Source organism: Berghia stephanieae, chromosome 3, assembly GCF_034508935.2.
Source record: "Berghia stephanieae isolate SIO BIC M18660-M18661 chromosome 3, UCSD_Bste_1.3, whole genome shotgun sequence".
NCBI lineage: Eukaryota > Metazoa > Mollusca > Gastropoda > Nudibranchia > Aeolidiidae > Berghia > Berghia stephanieae.
This window is the reverse complement of record NC_088362.1, coordinates 95,810,900-95,830,807: the sequence shown is the minus strand read 5'-3', so window position 1 is coordinate 95,830,807 and position 19,908 is coordinate 95,810,900. Positions and strand designations below refer to the sequence as shown.

Genomic DNA, 19,908 nt, shown 5'->3' with positions numbered 1-19,908 from the left:
ATATTTCTGGCTACAAATTCAATTTTCAGCATCTTAATCACCCGACTTACTACAGTTTTGAGACGAAGGGTCACATTTAGAATCAATTATCAATTTCTTGGCATAGTTTCCCCACAAGTCACTGGAATCATTTCACTCAAGACCATTTTCTCTATACGGCGGGTTGTGGCTTCGACAGCTGACGGAGGACACAGATTTCTTTGGTAAACTTTTCTGTTCACGCATTGATTAATTGTTCCACTCAAGTGGAGGTCGAAAACCGGTTATCAGTCGACATGTATCGCTTTGGATAAGGGGTTAGGAAAAGTAATAAAAAGCTGGATAGGCACTTGTGTGGCTTCAGTGTGGCTTTCGCTATGTTTAAGACTCTCGCTTGTTCTTGCTGAAAGGCAGCTTGTCTAATGTTGGAATAATGTAGGACCGATTACTATATTGTGTGCTGGGAGGGTAAGTGCCTACTTTAATACATAGTACTATAATAGGATGATGACGATGATGGTGATAATGAGGAGGAGGAGAAGAAGAAGAAGAAGAAGAAGAAGAAGAAGAAGAAGAAGAAGAAGAAGAAGAAGAAAAGAAGAGTAGTGGTAGTAGAGAAGAATGACAATAATATAAAATAATATAATGTATAATAATAATAAATAATATAATAATAATAATAATAATAATAATAATAATAATAATAATAATAATAATAATAATAATAATAATAATAATATATTATTATTATTATTATTATTATTATTATTATTATTATTATTATTATTATTATTATTATTATTATTATTATTATTATTATTATAATAATATAATAATAATAATAATAATAATATATTATTATTATTATTATTATTATTATTATTATTATTATTATTATTATTATTATTATTATTATTATTTTATTATTATTATAATAATAATAATAGTTATCAGAGTTTACGGGTCTTGTACTGTAAAATGATGCTATTTAAGTTTTAATGTCTTGCATCCTACTGATGTCTAAAGGAGCCCTATCAAAAAGTGAATATAAAGAAATGAATAAAAATGTGACTCAAATATTGCATTAAAATTTCATTCCTGTTGACCACTTTAGGAGAAAAATAAACCACACAAAAAGGGATAGAAATAAATCACATTTGTGACCCCTCGTCTCAAAACGGTATTAAGTCGGGATGGACCAGCTGCTAAAAAGTCAAATTGTATTTAAACTGGTCTAAATTATGAAACGTTGGTATTTAGCACAGTAAAATATGATATTCCTTCCCCTCTATAAAGAAAATGAACTCAACTTAAGTCTGATATTTCTGGCTACAAATTCCATTTTCCGCATCTTAATCATCCCGACTTAATACCGTTTTGAGACGAGGGGTCACATTTAAATACTGAAATTAACTGGGAGGAGTATGGAGTCAGGAAGGTCGGCACACTTGTTCGGTCTACATTCTAAAAACAAAATGAACATCTATATAGCGGGATATGCGCTTAAATGCTCAAAGCGCTTTACAATGGGAATCTAACCAACAGCAACAAAAAACGTGTAAGACAAGACATGACGCTGTAAAACGGCATTACATCTTTTTTTTCAACAGGGAATACGCATGCGCAGCCAGGTACTCATTTACACATTAGTCCGGTGAAAGAATGTGAGTAAAGACACTTTGCCAAGGACTCAACTATGCGACGATCAGAGTGGGAATCGAACCCTGGTTCTTCCGATCCGAAGGCGAGTGTCATACCACGAGACTACATGGCTGTATTATTTTTTCCTGTCTCCATAATAACATGTATTTTATCTTTAAGTGCGCGATCTATTTTTAGATCAAAATTCAGCCCTCAACTAAAAACAAAAACAATCAAAAATAATTTATAAATTTTAATAAATAAATATTGTATTCAAAAGCACATCTTTTTTTCTGTTTGTAGCCTAAACTAATATAAATCTTTTTTTTTCTGTCTGTAGCCTAAACTAATATAATATTTTTTCTGTTTGTAGCCTAAACTAATATAAATCTTTTTTCTGTGTGTAGCCTAAACTAATATACATCTTTTTTCTGTGTGTAGCCGAAACTAATATACATCTTTTTTTGTGTGTAGCCTAAACTAATATAATATTTTATTCCCAGATAATGATGCCTCGACAACCCCAACTGGGACACTGTCTCTTGTCTCCATTCTCCATCAGACAGGAGCAGGAGGAGAAATTGTTTTTCAAACGAAATACAGAGGTAGAACATTGACTGATTATATTTGACCCTTTATATTTATAATGCATTTCACATAATATGAGATGCTCGGATTCGTTGACAACGTTCAAATCTCGCTTAAAGTTTTATCTTTTTACGTCATAATGTTGCAATATTATTTTCATATTTTGTTGTTGTTAAATTGAATTCGTATCACGTTTCCTTCACACTTGTCTCACTGTATTATGTTTTGTTTTATATAACTGTAAAGCGCTTAGAGCCTGTGACTACGGGGTAAAGCGCTATATAAATGCCATTTATTATTATTATTATATATTTACTTTTCTCTATATACTTAACAATGCGCCCTTTATTTTCTAAGCAGGACATAAATATGATAATGGAGTCAAATTTAATTTCATACAGTAGAAGTCACCTGTTAGACGTTATTTTTTTATACCAGCACTCTATCAATATCGGTCCTTGCCTCTAACTACTCGCTGATATATGAGTCTTGGATATTGTGTGTAAACTGCCTTGCACAAGGACACAACCCCGTGCCAGATTCCAGCGATTATTGGTCCATACTTGTCACTGGCCATGCCTGACTCAACATGTCTTGGAGACCTGCTTTCCTGATGAGAGTTTTTGAAGGTCGAAAACTCAAATTAACGTTAGATTCAAATTCAATTCACAGGTTTATTTTTAGCCCATTTCCAATACAACACATACGAGAATAGAATATTTCCAATCAACAAGTCAAATAAGTAAAATATATAATAAAGTAATGCAAACAATAATGATATTAATAGTAATAATAATAATAGTAATAATAATAATAATAATAATAATAATAAATAATAATAATAATAATAATAATAATAATAATAATAAAATAATAATAATAAGAGAAGAAGAAGAAGAAGAAGAAGAAGAAGAAGAGAAGAAGAAGAAGAAGAAGAAGAAGAAGAAGAAGAAGAAGAAGAAGAAGAAGAAGAAGAAGAAGAAGAAGAAAAAGAAAAAAACTGGAAATGTTTAGAAGCCTGTTGTTGTCAGATACAAATGATGCAGGTCAGTAATGTCATTTATTGAAAAATATGTACATCATTTTTCAAGAAAATATGCTGAAAAATCTTGATTCCACAGTAATTTTGATAAACTACGCATATTTGCCTTATCTAAGATTTGGGACGTAATTCTCCATTTTTGATGTCGTCTGCCAAATCCCGATTTTGCCTTATGCCTATGCGTAGCCTGTAGCCCTTACCCCCCCCCCCCCCCCCTTTCCCCCAATCCTCCATTTTTTTCTGACTGAAATAATGATTCGATCCAATACATTTTGATGAATCGACTCTCTAACTCTTCTTCTGTGTACAATAGTGTACGACTCTATAACGATTTTTATAATAGACAGGCTCTATTTTTGGTATCAATGAAATCGGGCTGAATGATTCCAACGAGGCGTATATAAAAGACACGATAAGCGCCTTTAATCAATAATACGTTTGTTTTCAACGCCTATTTATTACACTCGAATTATCTCTTCCCTTCGTTACGCTCGATTGGAGAAAATACAACGTCTTTTCGAGGTAGGTAGTGATAGTGTCGAGACTGGGACTGGGACAGATTAGAGGCCGATTTCATCAAGCTTTTTACATGCACAAGAAACGCTGAAGTCAATGATTGATCACAGACACGTCAGTTTAATGGCTACATACATGTATTAACTCCATTTATCTACTTCTCTATTGTTGCCCGAGATGAGATAATTACGCTCATTTTGTCAAAAGTAATTTTGCAATAGTTGCTATTAGGCCAGTGTAGGTTTTACATAGAAGCTACACAAGTTATAGTTTACGGGTCTTGGCCTACCCCCCCCCCCCCCCCCCCCAATCCCCCCACCCCTTCGACTGTCTATCCAAGTGGGTATGTGTAAATACACACACACACACACACACACACACACACAATTATATATTAAGTCCGTGGATCAATAAATATCAGCCTATGAGTTATACTAGTATTTACAAACGGAATCTGTGGGTAAAACAGGGCTCACAAACTTGCTAGGAATCAACCAAAGACACCAGAGCATTCATAAATCGAACATCTTATTTTTATTTCAAGATATCAACCTGGTGTTTTAAAAGTGGAGCTCAAAAGAGGAAAAAGAATCAGAGAGCTGAAGAAGAGCTTAGCGTGTTAATAAAATTAGAAAGTTTCTTCACAAAGATAAGAGTTTTGATGAACCAAAATCCTTTATTCGTGATAGAGAACCTCGTACTTCTGGTTGTATAGAAACTAAGACAACGAATGAAGCAGGAAATAGAATAAAGTTTTCCCTTGCATCAGCTTGATATTGACACTACAGACAGAGAAAGGAGAAACAGGAAATGAAGTCATAAACATTTGGAATGAAATGGAGAAGTTTGAATGGATGGCAATACTGTGTAGAGTTACTTGCTGGATGAATGTTACAAACATATAATTACTTAAGACACTTTCGGACTTTGTTGAAGGTTGCAAGGATAATAATATGTTTGATCATTTTCAATAAAAAGCAAAAGAAAAATTGCCAAATGTTGGATATTAGAAACGCATAACTAGAAGAAATTATACCAATGATAAAGAAAATGCTGTAGAGAGCTTGTGCCAAGATATAGGTACTATAATCAAAACATTTATAAATGTGATTGATACATCAGAGTCAAATCCCGGTATACAATGATACTGCACAAAAACATTTTCATTCTCAACAAAATTAAAATCTAAGAAAGAAGAGATTCGCGAAGGAATTAGTGCTTCATCCTGAAGACGTGGAAATGAATCTTGTAAAAGAAGTCGATCATTATCATCAATATGTTAGTGTGTAAAGCCTCAAGCCTCTGGTCAAGCCTCTGGTTCAGCTGAACACGATAGTCAGACACATCAGGATCTGTATAGGTAATATTCAACGACCACGTCCGATCAGCATTTCCTAATGTAGAAACAATGTTGAGATTTTTTCTTAGTATAATGTTTCTGGATGGGGTCTTTTGTCTTCCCATAGTGGGTAGTGTCTTACATCCCCCTAAAGGGAATGAGATTAGCGGAAGAGTAGCGTCCCTTGATTGGACGTCACCCATAGTCTGTGACGTCACCGGTGGACAAGTTATTAGAGAGAGAACGTCATGTTGGTTGTGCGCATACGTCCTCGTCCGAACGAGAGACGTATGCGCACAACCAACATGACGTTCTCTCTCTAATAACTTTTCCGCCGGTGACGTCACAGACTATGAGTGAAGTCCAATCAAGGGACGCTACTCTTCCGCTAATCTCATTCCCTATTGAGAGTATGCGGTTAGACTAAGGGAGTTAATTTTTTGACATTTTACACGGTTTAGTCCCTTGATGGAAGTGGAGATTTCTTCAAAATGGCGACCAATGCAAACATGGCAATGGACCCTGTTTCGAAAAAACGATACAAGGAAAAAATTGAAAGCGTGAATGGGATTGATCCCTATTACATACAATCGGAAAAATGGTCAAAGGATATCAAGATGTATCCTCCAATCACGTACCATCATATTTTTACTTATCTGGTGTTACGAGAAAGTTTCTGCACAAGTGAGGATTTCGGGGTAAGTAAAGTTTGCATCTCATCTCATAACCCACATGGGATTCGCCTTTTCTTTTTTTTTTTTTTAATGTAGACGTTTTGATGGTTTAAAAAAAATATGATAATAACTCAATAGTCTTAGAAGTTTTAAGATGTGTATATGGTTTTTTTATATTTTGAATATTTTATTGATGTTTGAGTTGTCAGTATCCTTCGATTCTCACTCAGAAGAGCCAGATTCCAAGTCCAAGTCCAACCAATTTTCTCAGTTCAACTTGTTTTTTTTTCCAGGCAATTTTTTTCTTCTATTTCTGTGTGGACATGAAGAATCTCAGTCTCTTGATCATTTTTTTTTCATATGATGATATTGAATGTTTATATTTATAGTCTTATGTTCATGTTCATCATAACATAAGAATCGTCGTACTGATGGTCTTCTACTTCTGCTTCTTTGTTTCACAATAAATTGAAACTTGTAACTAATGATACTCTATGGTGTATGTGTAAGTGTGTGTGTGTGTGTGTGTGTGTGTGTGAGTGTGTGTGTGTGTGTGTGAGAGAGAGAGAGAGAGAGAGAGGTCGCCAAAATTAATTAAAACCCTCAAACTCAAACGTGTTTATTTTAGAGTATTAGAGTCTGAGCTCCTTTTCCCCCTCTTGTCAGTAAAGTCAGTTGCTCCAAAATTTGATTAATAATTGCATTGTTTGATGTTCTTTTTATTAAGTGGTGAGGTTATTACTTTTACTTTTTTAAAACTTAAAACTTAAAATTACCTATTCTTATTGAGTTTGTCAAAGTAAGGCTAAGTTTGTTGATCTGACTTCATTTATTTTTCAATTTTTCAGGCACTAAAGGGCCTTGCTGCTTTTAACCAAGCATACAATGGAAGGGTTAAAGAGCTGCTGGTTTTCCAACCTCCTGGATGTGACAATAAAATTGTGAAAGCAAAGGTAAATTCCTACAAATGATTTAATCACATTGATTGATGATTTTGATTCAAATTCATAGACGGAGAGTGAAAGGATACATACGGAAAAAAAAGAGGAGGGTGGCAGTCTCATTATGGGAGCATATGTAGCAGTTCAATAGGCTATCCAATATTAAATTTCACAGTGGACCATTTTTGCAAAGGGATGCAAGGTTCCTTAACCAATTTTGACTAGTTTTTAAAAAGAAATGAGGACAAAGGTCTCCATGCTCAAAATCATGAGTGAAGCACTTTGGTGAAAGCTATAACTATAAGCTAGTATCGCAGAGGATTGCCATTTGAAGCCGCAATTTTATTACAAAAAACTGTAAATTTTATCACTTTTGCCGTAAAATTCGTCATTTTTGTATGTTGAGTTAACTGTTGGGATTCGGATAACATTATGTATCCCCTGAGGAGAATTTAATACAATGATGCAGAGATGCGAGCTTAATACAGATCATGTCGTCTTAAAGCATGGTCATCAGGAGGAGGCTTGGGCTTGCTTAAGTTCGAAGTAGACATAGACCAAAGATTTCCATGAAATACATTTCACAGATATTTCCTTTCATTAGTGAGTCGTAATGTCGCAACACCACCCGATAATGCGGCTGTTGTAGTGGTATATGTTTGGGTTGTTTTTTTTTGTGGCTTTTTTTTTAATGTATTTTTTGTTTTTTAAATTTTATATTTATTTTTGTAATTCATGATGGTATAAATTGAATAAAAACACTCAATTTGAAAGGGGAAAAAAGGGAGTCATTTATCATAATGAAGAATCCTGGTGTTGAAGAGGTCTGTCTTATTTTGGTGTGATGAATTCAGTAATTGAGCTTCGTTTGCGATGTGAAACAATGCTCTGTTGCACAGTCCTTGTGACTGTCTTGAATATAATATAGTTATATTTTATTATAATTTCTGTTTGTGTGTGTGTGTGTGTGTGCGCGCACGTTAATGCATAATTTATATTGGCAATTGTCTATAAATAAACTTTTGGATTGATTGAAATTGATGATATGATGGCACAATTTGTTTTTGTGCAAGTTGTCATTGCTTCAATACCTCAATGGGTCCGAGTTCAATCAAAATGTACCAAAAGGGTGCAATTTTTTAAATCGTTTCCATACAGCCTTTCAATGGAGGAGGGGGACTAAATAAAGAATCGTAAGTGTATGAACAGTGTGAAATCTTTTCTGATTTTATGTTTCCTTCCTTTATTTCAGGTTCTTCATTCAATGAGACTAAGCGAAAAGCCGGTGGAGGCATGGGCTAATGTGTCTGATGATGGACGTGTATGCTCGGCTCATTGCACATGTGTTGCAGGATTAGGAGAAGTTTGCACTCATGTTGCAACCATTCTCTTCTTCATCGAAGCCACAAACAGAGTAGCAGAGAAGGAAACCGTGACAGGTCGCCCAGCTTACTGGAAACCTCCATGTGGCCAACAGAATTGTGCAGAGAGTTTGAGGGCAGTTGACATAAATTTCACTGGAGCCCAGTCTCAAAGGAAAATACTTCTGAATGAAGAAAAGGTCAAAACCCCCCATCCAAAACCAAAATGTGTTGAACCCTCATCAGCCGTGAAGGAGACCTTCCTTAAAAAATTATCAACCTTATCTTCAAAGAGTGTTGTATTATCTGTTGTGAAGGAGCATCAGACTCCTTTCATTCCTTCGACCAAAATGCCTGTATTTTTTCGATCATTTATAAATGAAGAATTTATTGATCGTTCGTATGATGATATCCTTCAATATTGTGATAGTTTAGATTTTTCTTGCTCCCCTGAGCAATCATTATTTGCGGAAAAGGAGACTCGTGCGCAAAACAAATCAAATGTGTGGCATAGGCTTCGGGAGGGGAGGATTACGGCCTCAAAGTTTTATTCTGTATGTCGCACGAACATTTCCTTTTCCACTTCAATGAGCCTGTTAAATTCTTTGATTTCGTCAAAAAATGTATTATCAAATGTGTCTGCTGTTAAGTGGGGAATGGACAAAGAAAGCGAGGCATTTGATGCCTATGTTCATTCTGTCGATAGGTATATCCATCACAGTTTTACCTTCAGGCGTTGTGGTCTCTTTATAAAGAATGAGACACCTTTCATTGCAGCTTCACCAGACGGCATCGTTTATTGTGAGTGTTGTGGACAAGGATGTCTGGAAATCAAATGTCCTTACTCTGCTAGGGATCTTACAATTCGTGAGGCTGTCACATCCATTAGTAATTTTTGTTTAATTGTCAACAATACTACTTTTGAACTTAGGAAAGATCATCCGTATTATTACCAAGTGCAATGTCAAATGTATGTGACAGGCACGGATTATTGTGACTTTTTTGTGTGGACAACAAAAGATTGTTTCACTCAAAGGATCTCTTTGGACAAAGACTTTATTTTTTCAAAACTTCAGAAGTGTGAAGAATATTTTAAAAAGGTTGTATTACCTGAGTTAGTTGCTCAGTTTTTTTCTAGACTAGTAAAAGCTGGGGAAGCTGCACCAACACCTTCTTCTCCCAATAAAAATAAACTATTCTGTATCTGCCGGAAATCAGAGTATGGAAAAATGATTCAATGTGATGGCAGTTGTGAAGAATGGTATCACGTGGACTGTGTTGGATTGTCAAGAGTGCCTAAAGGAAAATGGTTTTGTGAGACGTGCAAAAACACCAAGAGCAAACGGAGAAAATTGAATCAAGTCTCTTAAAAAGCCATTTTTAACGTTGAGATTTGCTCTTCGTGTTTTTTTTCAATTATCACAAAACCATTTTCTTTTTCACTCAAAGTTAAATATATCATATGTATTATTACACTGTATTTTACAGAGCTGTCAACTTCTGTTCTTTCCCTCTGATTTTTCCATGTAAAGACATGGTCCTTTTAAAAAAAATAATTTATGCATCCAGTTTGATTTAAATATCAACTATTTTAAGTAGCCTGGTCCTTATTTTTGATTGAAATGGAAAGGAATGTTGTTAAAATTTAGATACAATGCCTGCACAGTACTTTTGATTTCAGATGAAATTCTTAGTTTTAAAGTAACAAGCTTTATTTTTTTCCTCAAAGATCTAATCCTATTTTATTTAGATTTTATCATTAGTTTGCAGCTCTGTTTTAATTCAGCATTCTTCATTTGGAAACCGAAGCTATTTCATGAGTCCTTAAAACAAAGCGTAATAAACAAAAATGAGTATAACAGCTTAATAATTTTTAAAAACATCAAACACGGAATGTTTCCGACTCAAAGCCTGTCTTCTGCCAATAACAAAAGGCCCCCAATACTTTACTATAAAACTGTAGAGAAAAAAATTTCTTGAAATGTAAACAAAAAGAAGCATTCAATTTGTAACTAAGGAATTCCAAATTGAGTGAAATATAAAACAATGTATAAAATTTGGTGTTTAAAAAAAGAGGGGGAGGAGGTGAACCCCGGAAGAATAGATTTAGGTGTGAAATGTGTATCCGCTGAAATAAATCCAATAAGTGGTGATAATAATCCAGAACGAAACACATCTGATTAAAAGAGGACTAACCCCAGACTGGAAAATAACTGAACTATCGTCTCTTGTGATATTTCTAATCTTAAGTTTCTTAGGTTTGTGTTATTTCATTCATCGTTGGAGTAGATTTGTCAAGATTAGCTCACATTCGTGATCACTCCATTTCTAAAGGATCACTGTACATTTGTCATACTTCTGGATTATCATTTTCACTGCTTTATTGGATTTATTTCAGTGGATACATTTTATTCCAATTTCTTTTCTACCTGCCCCCCCCCCCCCCCTTCTCGTTTTTTTTTACACACCATATTTTATGCGTTGTTTTATATTATGCTCAATTTAGAACACCTTAGTTTTTAAAAAAGTAATTGAGCTGTGTTATATTCATTTTTGTTTATTACTTTTTACAGTCCACAACTTCTAGCAGCTTAGTATCACTTAAAACAAAACAAAGAATCAGAAATGGCTAAATTTTCAAAACGTTTCCACTTTATTAGTAACAAAATGATGATGCTTATAGATGGATAGCACTGTATTATTATTAGTATATCATTATTAAATAAATGGGACAATAGGAGGACAGAGGTTTACGATACAAGCCGACACACTCACAATCTGATCAAGAGTCGTCTTCTCAGTTTCTGATGATATAACATAATCAATTGGTATTTTGGTGCTTAAAATGGATGATTTTTGTCTCATATTGCCTATTACCCTTTCAACATGAATTCTTAGATGTGCAAGCTTCCTTGTTGCTTCCAGGTCATAAGGGGAAAGTTGTTTTTTACCTCTTGTAAAAGCTGGTATCCTTAAATCAGCGCACATCAAACCCACACTTTCATGACAGTCAAAACCTCTATCAGCCATGACGATATCGCCCATTTCAAGATGTGAAAGAAAATTTGAATTTTCCACTATAAATTTATCACTTGTTCTTCCCCCGTATCCATCAGATATAAAGCATACTGAACCTTGAGGGGTTATACCTATTAGATACTTAATTGTGTTATGACTTTTATAATGTGAATATGTCTGGACTCTTGCTTTTATATTTGAAGGTTGTTCAATAAAAACTTCAAAACAGTCTATAATTACTGCTACACGCTTCGAAAAGCATCTTACAAATTCAAGTGGCATTGACCTTTGCAATGCCTCTTTTTCTGGCCAGACAATAAGAAATTTTAGATTATAATACATTACATTTAAAACTCTGAGAAAAATCCTTGAAACCGTAGACTGGTCAATGGAGAACATATGGCCAAGTAATGCGAGCATCCAAAATTGGCACTAAATAACGGACAAACATGTCTAGGCCTAGCCTCCTACCTCTATGGCCTAGCTTAGGCTATTGGAAATCCCAAGCTTTGTTTTTCGCCTTTTTTCTTCTTTTTCCTGAAAAGCTCTGGAGTCCTTCATCCCATAATCCCAATTTCCTATTTTTATTTTATTGCATTCAAGAAAGAATTTTACTTTTAATAGTTTAATTCTTTTCCTACGAAATTTATCACATTTATCATTTATGTAAACAAAATGTGTTCTAAATTTTTTTCATAAAATGCAATTTTATTTTTAGCCACAAGTTGCACTTAGTTTTCATGATATGATTATGATTTTTCATGATTTTTTTTTATGTTTCTCATTCAAAACCCATTAGGCATATATTGAAATATAAAGCAATAATAATAATAATGCTCAAAATTGGATAGTAAGTAGAGAATACAAATTTAATGTGCCCCCATTGGAAAATGGATTTTGTTTCTCTTTCCTTGTGAATAGTTAGTTTTTTCCTCTCCTTAATTAGTTTTTCAAATTTTGAATTTTTTATGTGATTGTTCACTTTGATTTCCCAAATTTTAAGAAGCTAAATAGTTAATAAAATATTTTGATTACTTCCTTCTTTTTTTTACTTACTTACTTACTATGGCTATTATTATTAATATTATATTATTTCAAATCATTCAAAATGTAAATAAATTCATGTTGACATGTTGAGACATCAATATTCTACAAAATGCCCTATTTGTGTCAATTTTTTACCTTACATGTTGTTTTAATTGTTTGATTTTTGTAAAACTAGCGGCAATTTTTTGGGCAAAATTTTGCTATTTTTTATGGCAAATTTTGGCACATTTTGGTGTTTGAAATGGCAAAAATTCCGTGGGGACAGGTCTCTTTACATGTCCGAACCATTTCAATCTTTATTGATAAATTTTTCACTTCAGTCACCCTTCGGTTTAGTTAATTTCTCACTTTATCTTTTCTTGTCCAGCCAAGTGACCATCTCAACATCCTCATTTCTGCCACCTCAACTTCTGTATCTTGTTTCTTTATGGGGTACAACCCAACAGCTTGTGAGGCCGGTCACAAGCCTGGATAAATGGGTAGTGTTTGCTCAGGATGGGCATTCTGGCAGTAAAACTCAAGCCACAACTAACAAATGAATGAAACTCAGCTTTGCAATGCGGCTAATCATTTTAAAAAAGAACTTTTATATAGCATAGTATCCACTAAACATGCTCAAATTCAAAGCGCTTTACAAATAGTCCCTGATTATCAGCAACACGTACCATGTAGGACGAGACATGGCTCATTTTTACACCTGAGTACGGTGAGAGAATGTGCATAAAGAGCAGTTCCAAGGACTCAACTATGCGCCACTCAGAGCGGGGCTCGAAACTAGGACCATCTGACAGGTTATTTCAGAATCTCACATCAGTTAAATCAAGATGATCAAGAAGATAAAATTTTACCAAGGGACGCCCTAATGGAAATTTGATTTGAAGTAAATTTTCATTGGTATTTTTTTTTTAGGGGGGGGAAATAGTGGCCAAAACATTAAACCTTACTTTATTTTAAAAACGTCTCAACTGGCGTAAGTGACGATTCATGCCAATTGTGGTGTTTTTCACCAGATTTGGTCTTGAAAGATTCTTATTTGGAATCCAATCAGGATCTGTATCCATTCTGTAGTAAGCTGGTCGACCTGTAAAGAATGAAAATTTTGTCATATTTCTCCTTGATGTTTACATAATGCTAGATTTAAGACCTGCCAAAGTCGACAAAGATCTACATATCATTGTTTTAAAAAAATCTGAATTTGAAAAGGATAAATCTGAAATTCATCAAAATGCAAGATTTTCACTCTTATTTACATGAATTGCCTTTTTAAGATGATAAGAATGTAGAACTACGGTTTTAGACAATTTCCTCGCAATCAGGCACTTTAAGAAAGATGTGGCCTCTCTGAGAGGAGTAATTTTACCAATGCTTTATTAACTAGACATTTTATGTTGCTGAAGAAAGGTGACAGACACATTTTTAAAATGTTCATGGTCACACAAAATTTCATTCGATGGGTTACGAACCACTTACATTGAACTATTGCAGGGGAAATTGTAAGTGAAAAGAATGGACAAACACTTTATAAAAATCTATGACTACGAATTAACTCGTGTTAGATTTGATATGATGTGAGATATGATTTTTTTAAAGTGTAGAAAATATTCTTGCCTATTTTTAGTGGGCTATTGAAATGCATAATGTGGGATAAATTAGCATGGAATAGAAGGTGAAAGCATGGGATTCGACTTTAATTTTTTTTAAAAACATTTTTCGTATCAAACAAGTCTTTCATATAACCGTGTAGGTTGGATGGTTCAACGTTTTGAAAATGAGTATATGTGTCATAGATTTGATATCTGCCAATCACAGTTTGACTGGAGATCCCCCTTCCTAAATGTCACTGAGTCCATGCCCCTCCGAAAGTGCCAACAATCACACGAGAATCGAGAACGTGAAAGAGTGAATAAAGTGTCGAATCGTAGAGCCTCAGTTCTTTGTAACAAAGTAAATGAAAGAACAAACAACCTACGGCCTTGTATCAAAACTCAATATTTATTAGTAGTCAAATGAAACAAGTTTAATTAAGTGAAGGAAACAATCTTACCTGAGACAAAGTGGTCAGAACACACTTGGTGGTAGTATTTGATATTTTCAACTGTAATGTCTGCTCTGTTGATGGCCTTCAGCCACAGCCGTTGCCTTTTCTTTGTTAGCTCCAAAATTGAGTTTCCTTCGTCATATTTTACGGTCGGAATCCCATAGAGAGATAATCCTTTCATTTTAGATTTATTGCATCCATAGACAGCACAAATCCGCGGCATTTTTGACAGTTTTGTGTTGACTCGGCCACACTCAGTCACTCAGTTCCTAATGTAAACAACTCGATCGGAAGTGAGAAATCTCTTCCTACAAGGGAAGTAACCGTGGATGGTAAATGCGTGACGTCATCGGCATACTCTCAATATCTATTTTCCAACTTGCTCTCTGTCTGTCTTTGTCTTGGAATGACTTTACTTGGTTTTGTCTTGGCCCTGACTGCTGTATTCAACTAGGACTGTCGTACTCAACTAGGAGGGAAACAGTCAAATGTATAGTTATATAGTTTTGGAAGAGGATGTTCGTTTTTTCTTGTAAAGCATGTCTCTCTTGTTTACGTTTACATTTTTTTTGTCTTAAATATATAATAGTTTGTAAACATTTGAGTGTGTTCCTCTTAGTAGGATCCCCTATGCTTATGTCTGGGTGAGACGTGATCTCAAACTAAGCACACCGATAGTGTGCTCTAGGTAATCTACATTTATTCCCTTTGAACCAATTCCACTTTGTTATACTATATGCCTCAACATTGTAAATCTAGAATTTTTCTTTGCTTTTTACTGAGCTGAAATGGCTTACATGTGTCAAAAGCGCCGTAAGATTCTTTAAAATAAAACAAACATTTGCCTAATGGTTACAAATTGCTCTGGAGAAGATCTTTTTATCGGGCAAAGAGGACAGATAATGATTTTAGACTAACAATGGCTCAAGATAAATAATGTTATCTCAGTATTATGTAGATAGAAAGTGACAAACTACGAAATCTATCATTTGGTGAGATTATCAGTGACTCTGCTCTGGCAAATGCAAGAAAAGATCATTATAGCATGTAAAAACAGTTTAATGAATAATTAATTTTTACGGTCTATTGCATTTCGGTCTAGGTATCCGAAAATCATATTTTGTACTGACACATTATATGTACTCATAAAGGGCCCATTCTTCTTCTTCTTCGTTCCCCAAAGGGCCCATTCATTTCAAAAAGCTAAGGGCCTTATCAAGTCTAAATGCGGCACTGTATGAGGCAATCAATGTCAAAAGATGGACGTGTTAAATATTCAATAATTTCCTTGTAAAACGTTGTGTTGTTTTTATTAATAAACGTACACGACACTGGTGTGTTATCGTGTGTTGAAATGAAAATAGCAATAAAAAAAGAAAATTTAAGAAAACAACAGCAGCAATATTAGTGGTTACAGTGCGGGGCGGTCCTTGGCAAGCTTAAGGACCACGGTCCTACGGTCCTTGGGAAATGAAGACCGCAAGGACCGGTCTCTAGACCGGTCCGTTCATTCTTGAACCGTTAAAGACCGCTACACGATGAAAACCGTGGCCTACAGGAGTAAAACACACGGAGTAGTCACACTCATTTCAAATTGTAACCTAATTAGAGAAGAGGGGTGATGCCTTCTTTATTTGCTCACCGTACTTCATTGTTACTTCGATAATTTAATAAAATTTGAAATTTATCCCCATTAACGAAGATAATGGCATCGCCCAAGGCGTTGATCGAGTTGTTCGTGGCGTTGATACACACACGCAACTCCTACCCCCCCCCCCCCCTCCCCCCCCCCCCCCCCCCCCACCCACACACACACCATTAGAGGGCAGCGAGCATTGAAGAGTAAGAGAGAGACGTGAAGTTATAATAAGAGGGGGTGGATGAGGTGATAAGAGGGGTCGATGGTGACTTTTCGCCAGATCTAACAAACTCAGCTACCCATTCATTGCTGAGTAGACAGGGATTCAGAAAAAAATCGACTGCACCCGGGATCGATCTCTGGCCCTTTGCGTATAAAGAGAGTGCTCTATCAACTGAGCTATCGGGGTCCCCAAATATTCTATTGGACCTTTTAAAAATACAGACGTTATAACTGGTTTTTTTGGACGGAAGAAACTAATGAAACTCGTATTACTTGATTAGTTAAAACACCAAACGAAATTTTAATATTATTGTATTATTTTAAATGACAACAATGCGATAGAAAGGAGTGGCGACAAGAGATGGACAAAAGAAAACAAAAAATCAGACTTGCAACTTGCTAGGTTCGACACACACATACACACACACACACACACACACACACACACACATCTTTAGTAGTCACATACATTTCAAACAATAACCCATTAGAGAAGAGGGGTCATGCCTTCATCATAGATCATTGTCATTGCGATCATTATGGTGTAGTAAATTTTGAAATTTACCCCGTATAATGGAATCGTCCAAGGCGTGCGCCTCCTGTTCCCCCCATCTCACACACGAAAGGGCGGTTTGCGGAGTGGAGGGAGGTGGTCGTCTGCCTCTATGGTCGTCTGTGTCGTTTAGTGTATGGCAAAGGGGGGGGGTGCGATTAATTAAGTGGGATGGGTGGTGATTGGTGGAAGATAGGCAAAGGACCGAGGCAACGAATCGCTGGGGAAGTAGTATGGCGCGAGACCGTTGAAAGGTGATAAGAAGTGAGGACCGCCGGCGGTCTTCCTCTTTGGGACTGGACCACGGTTCACAGCTAAAAGACCGTGGGACCGGTCCTCGGTCCGGTCCTCAGCGCGGCACTAGTGGTTTAGTGGTTACAGTAGCGACAACAATAGAAACAACAAAAAACAACAAAATCTTCTAAAAATGGAATCAGTCGTGAAATTGACCTTTCCGTAAACTTGAAATATAAGTCTTATCCCATCAGTAAGATATAATAATATATGGAAGTAAATGGTTCAAGTGTCCTTGCGTTAGAGAAGTAGTCAGAGTCATAGAGTCCATTGATCCTGACTTTCTCCTGGTTGCTAAGGCGTGAAACGGACAATTGCAGTGAGTTGCTACCCTTAGATAGGACGCTAGACTATCGCAAAGTACTTTCCGACAGATCTAATATTAAAAACTATCCAATCACTGTTGGATGAGCAGGGGGCGGAAATATTATCTCGACTACACACGGTATCCGTCTTTCATTAAAGAAAGAGAGTACTTAAGCGGCCAACGCTGCAGTAAATATCGATACTATAACATTATAGCAGCTTGACTTTTCAACATGTTAACATACTTTGGCATTAGTCTATCTGAAACAAAGAGTTTCAATGTGTAAATCTTCAATATTAAGTTTTAAAAAAAGACGAACGTTTTTAGGGATAAGAATTCGTTTTAGTAAGTTGAATAAAATACTACTACTATTACTGCTACAACTATTAGTACTTCTTCTATGGCTACTACTTCTACTACTACTACTACTACTACTACTACTACTACTACTACTACTACTACTACTACTACTACTACTACTACTACTACTACTATTTTTATTATTATTATTATCACCATCATCACCGTCATCATCATCATCATCATCATCATCATCATTATTATTATTATTATTATTATTATTATTATTATTATTATTATTATTATTATTATTATTATTATTATTATTATTATTATTATTATATACTGATTTACATTGCTTTTTTGGTTTGTTTGTCTTTTTGCTTTTTTTTTTTTTGTTTGTTTGTTTTGTTTTGTTTTTTTGCTTTTGTTTTTTGTTGTTTTTTTTTTGTTTTTTTGTTGTTTTTTTTTTTTTGTTTTGTTTTGTTTTGTTTTGTTTTTTTTAGTTTCTAAATCTCCCATGCTTCCAATGTCCCCAGATGATAAATCGACTTTTCACCAGAAAAACCAACATAGCCTATCGGCCAATGAGTGAAACGGGTCCGATGCGTGGCGTCATCAGCATTCCCTCTGCAAGACAAGTCACACAATCAAGAGCATCAACACATTATGATAAGGGCAAAATGATGAGACCGCACACAACGTCACCGATTTCAGTGTCTAAATCTCACGGAAGACGAGCCCAAGACCTTTTCCATTTTCCTCAATCAAACAATAATAATAAATACCCTTTGTGTCGCATTGAATATCATGGATCACACTCAGAAATGTCGACCGGTATTGTCAACGCAAATAATTGGAATGAAAGGCGTAAAAATTATGACAGAATTTCGCTTGATGATCAAGATAATGGTGATGACGATAACTGTGACGATAATGACGATCCTGATGACAGCGATGAGTGCAAGGAAAATGACGTCACGTCACCATCTGGCCATTTCAAGTTGTTGAAATCACAGTGAGTCCATCTGCCTTTGGGCACTATCTACATAATATGGTTCGATTATTGAAACAAGTATTAGTTTTGTTCGTCTTGTTTGTTTTTGTTTTTTGTTGTTGTTTTTTTTTTTTGTTTTTTTTTTTTTTTTTTTTGTTTTTTTTTTTTTTTTTTTTTTTTTTTTTTTTTTGGGGGGGGGGGGGGGGTTGTTTGCGTTTGTCTGTTTTGCTTATTTGTTTTTTTAATGTGGGGGGGGGGGGGGTACTTAATTTGTTGCTAAATGTTGACTGACATTTAGAGAGGGGAGCATTTCAATTTAACAAAGCGCATTGAGCGTCGTTGAAATGTCGAAAAGCATTATTATTATTATTATTATTATTATTATTATTATTATTATTATTATTATATTATTATTATTATTATTATTATTATTATTATTATTAATCCGGATATCTAATAATGATGATGATAATAATAATAATAATAATAATAATAATAATAATAATAATAATTATTATTATTATATATTATTATTATTATTATTATATAAGAAGAAAGAAGAAGAAGAAGAAGAAGAAGAAGAAGAAGAAGAAGAAGAAGAAGAAGAAGAAGAAGCAGAATGATAACAATAATAATGATAATAATAATAATAATGATGATGATGATGATGATGATGATGATGATGATGATGATGATGATGATGATGATGTAATATGTAATGATGATTGATGTAATAGATGATGATGATGAATGAATGAATAATAATAATAATATTAATATAATATTATATATTAAGCCTATATCTAATTAGAATTGTCATGAAAATGTTTACCAAGAGTTCAAATAATATGCCCTACAGAAAAGCTCAGTTTTTTACCGTTTTCTAAAGATAAGTGGATTTTCACTATTTTTAGCTTCAATACTGATGGAGTTCCACAATCGGGAGGCAGAGCATGGTGGTCAAAGGATTTCTCATGAAAAACTAACGATTTTGGGGGTTCCCTAAGGAGATTAAAAAGAGTCCGTTAAAAGAGTATGGTCTATTGCATCAAAAGCAGCACATAGGTCAAGTAGCATGATAACAATATTATCATTTTTCCAACATAAATGATTTATGGTATTATTATTAATTTCAATAAGAGCAGATTCAGTGCTGTGAAAGGGGCGATAAACAGACTGAAATTGAGAGAATAATTTGTGTTCATTCAAAAACGTGTTAAGCCTAAAAGCAACAATTTTCTCCATTACTTTAGACATGAGGATGACATTCGAGACTGGTGGATAATTATTTGGGTCTTCTTTGATATGGGAATGACAATAGTATGTTTAAGATTATTAGATACCTGACAAATAAACAAACTAGCATTTACAATATATGTCTAGTTGAGAACTGGAACCACAATATAAGCACT

General features: G+C 34.7%; 3 protein-coding genes across 3 annotated transcripts in view; 2 read left to right on the top strand and 1 right to left on the bottom strand.

Moving 5' to 3' along the window:
* The first annotated feature begins 341 nt into the window (after positions 1–341).
* LOC144968917 (uncharacterized) overlaps positions 342–19,908 on the top strand; it is a 39,092-nt gene continuing 19,525 nt past the window's right edge. Inside the window, exons 1-3 of the mRNA XM_078907765.1 lie at positions 342–447; positions 2,124–2,225; positions 18,039–18,517. Of these exons, the coding sequence (XP_078763891.1) occupies positions 2,127–2,225; positions 18,039–18,517 (578 nt within the window). The 5' untranslated portion in view covers positions 342–447; positions 2,124–2,126. The remainder of the gene's footprint in view (positions 448–2,123; positions 2,226–18,038; positions 18,518–19,908) is intronic.
* LOC144968910 (uncharacterized) lies at positions 5,576–12,256 on the top strand. The gene is made up of 3 exons (XM_078907756.1): positions 5,576–5,803; positions 6,628–6,732; positions 7,973–12,256. The coding sequence occupies exons 1-3, from the start codon at positions 5,597–5,599 to the stop codon at positions 9,449–9,451; spliced, it is 1,791 nt and encodes a 596-aa protein (XP_078763882.1). The 5' UTR covers positions 5,576–5,596; the 3' UTR covers positions 9,452–12,256.
* On the bottom strand, positions 10,712–11,508 carry LOC144968911 (uncharacterized). The gene has a single exon (XM_078907757.1). The coding sequence runs from the start codon at positions 11,496–11,498 to the stop codon at positions 10,800–10,802; it is 699 nt and encodes a 232-aa protein (XP_078763883.1). The 5' UTR covers positions 11,499–11,508; the 3' UTR covers positions 10,712–10,799.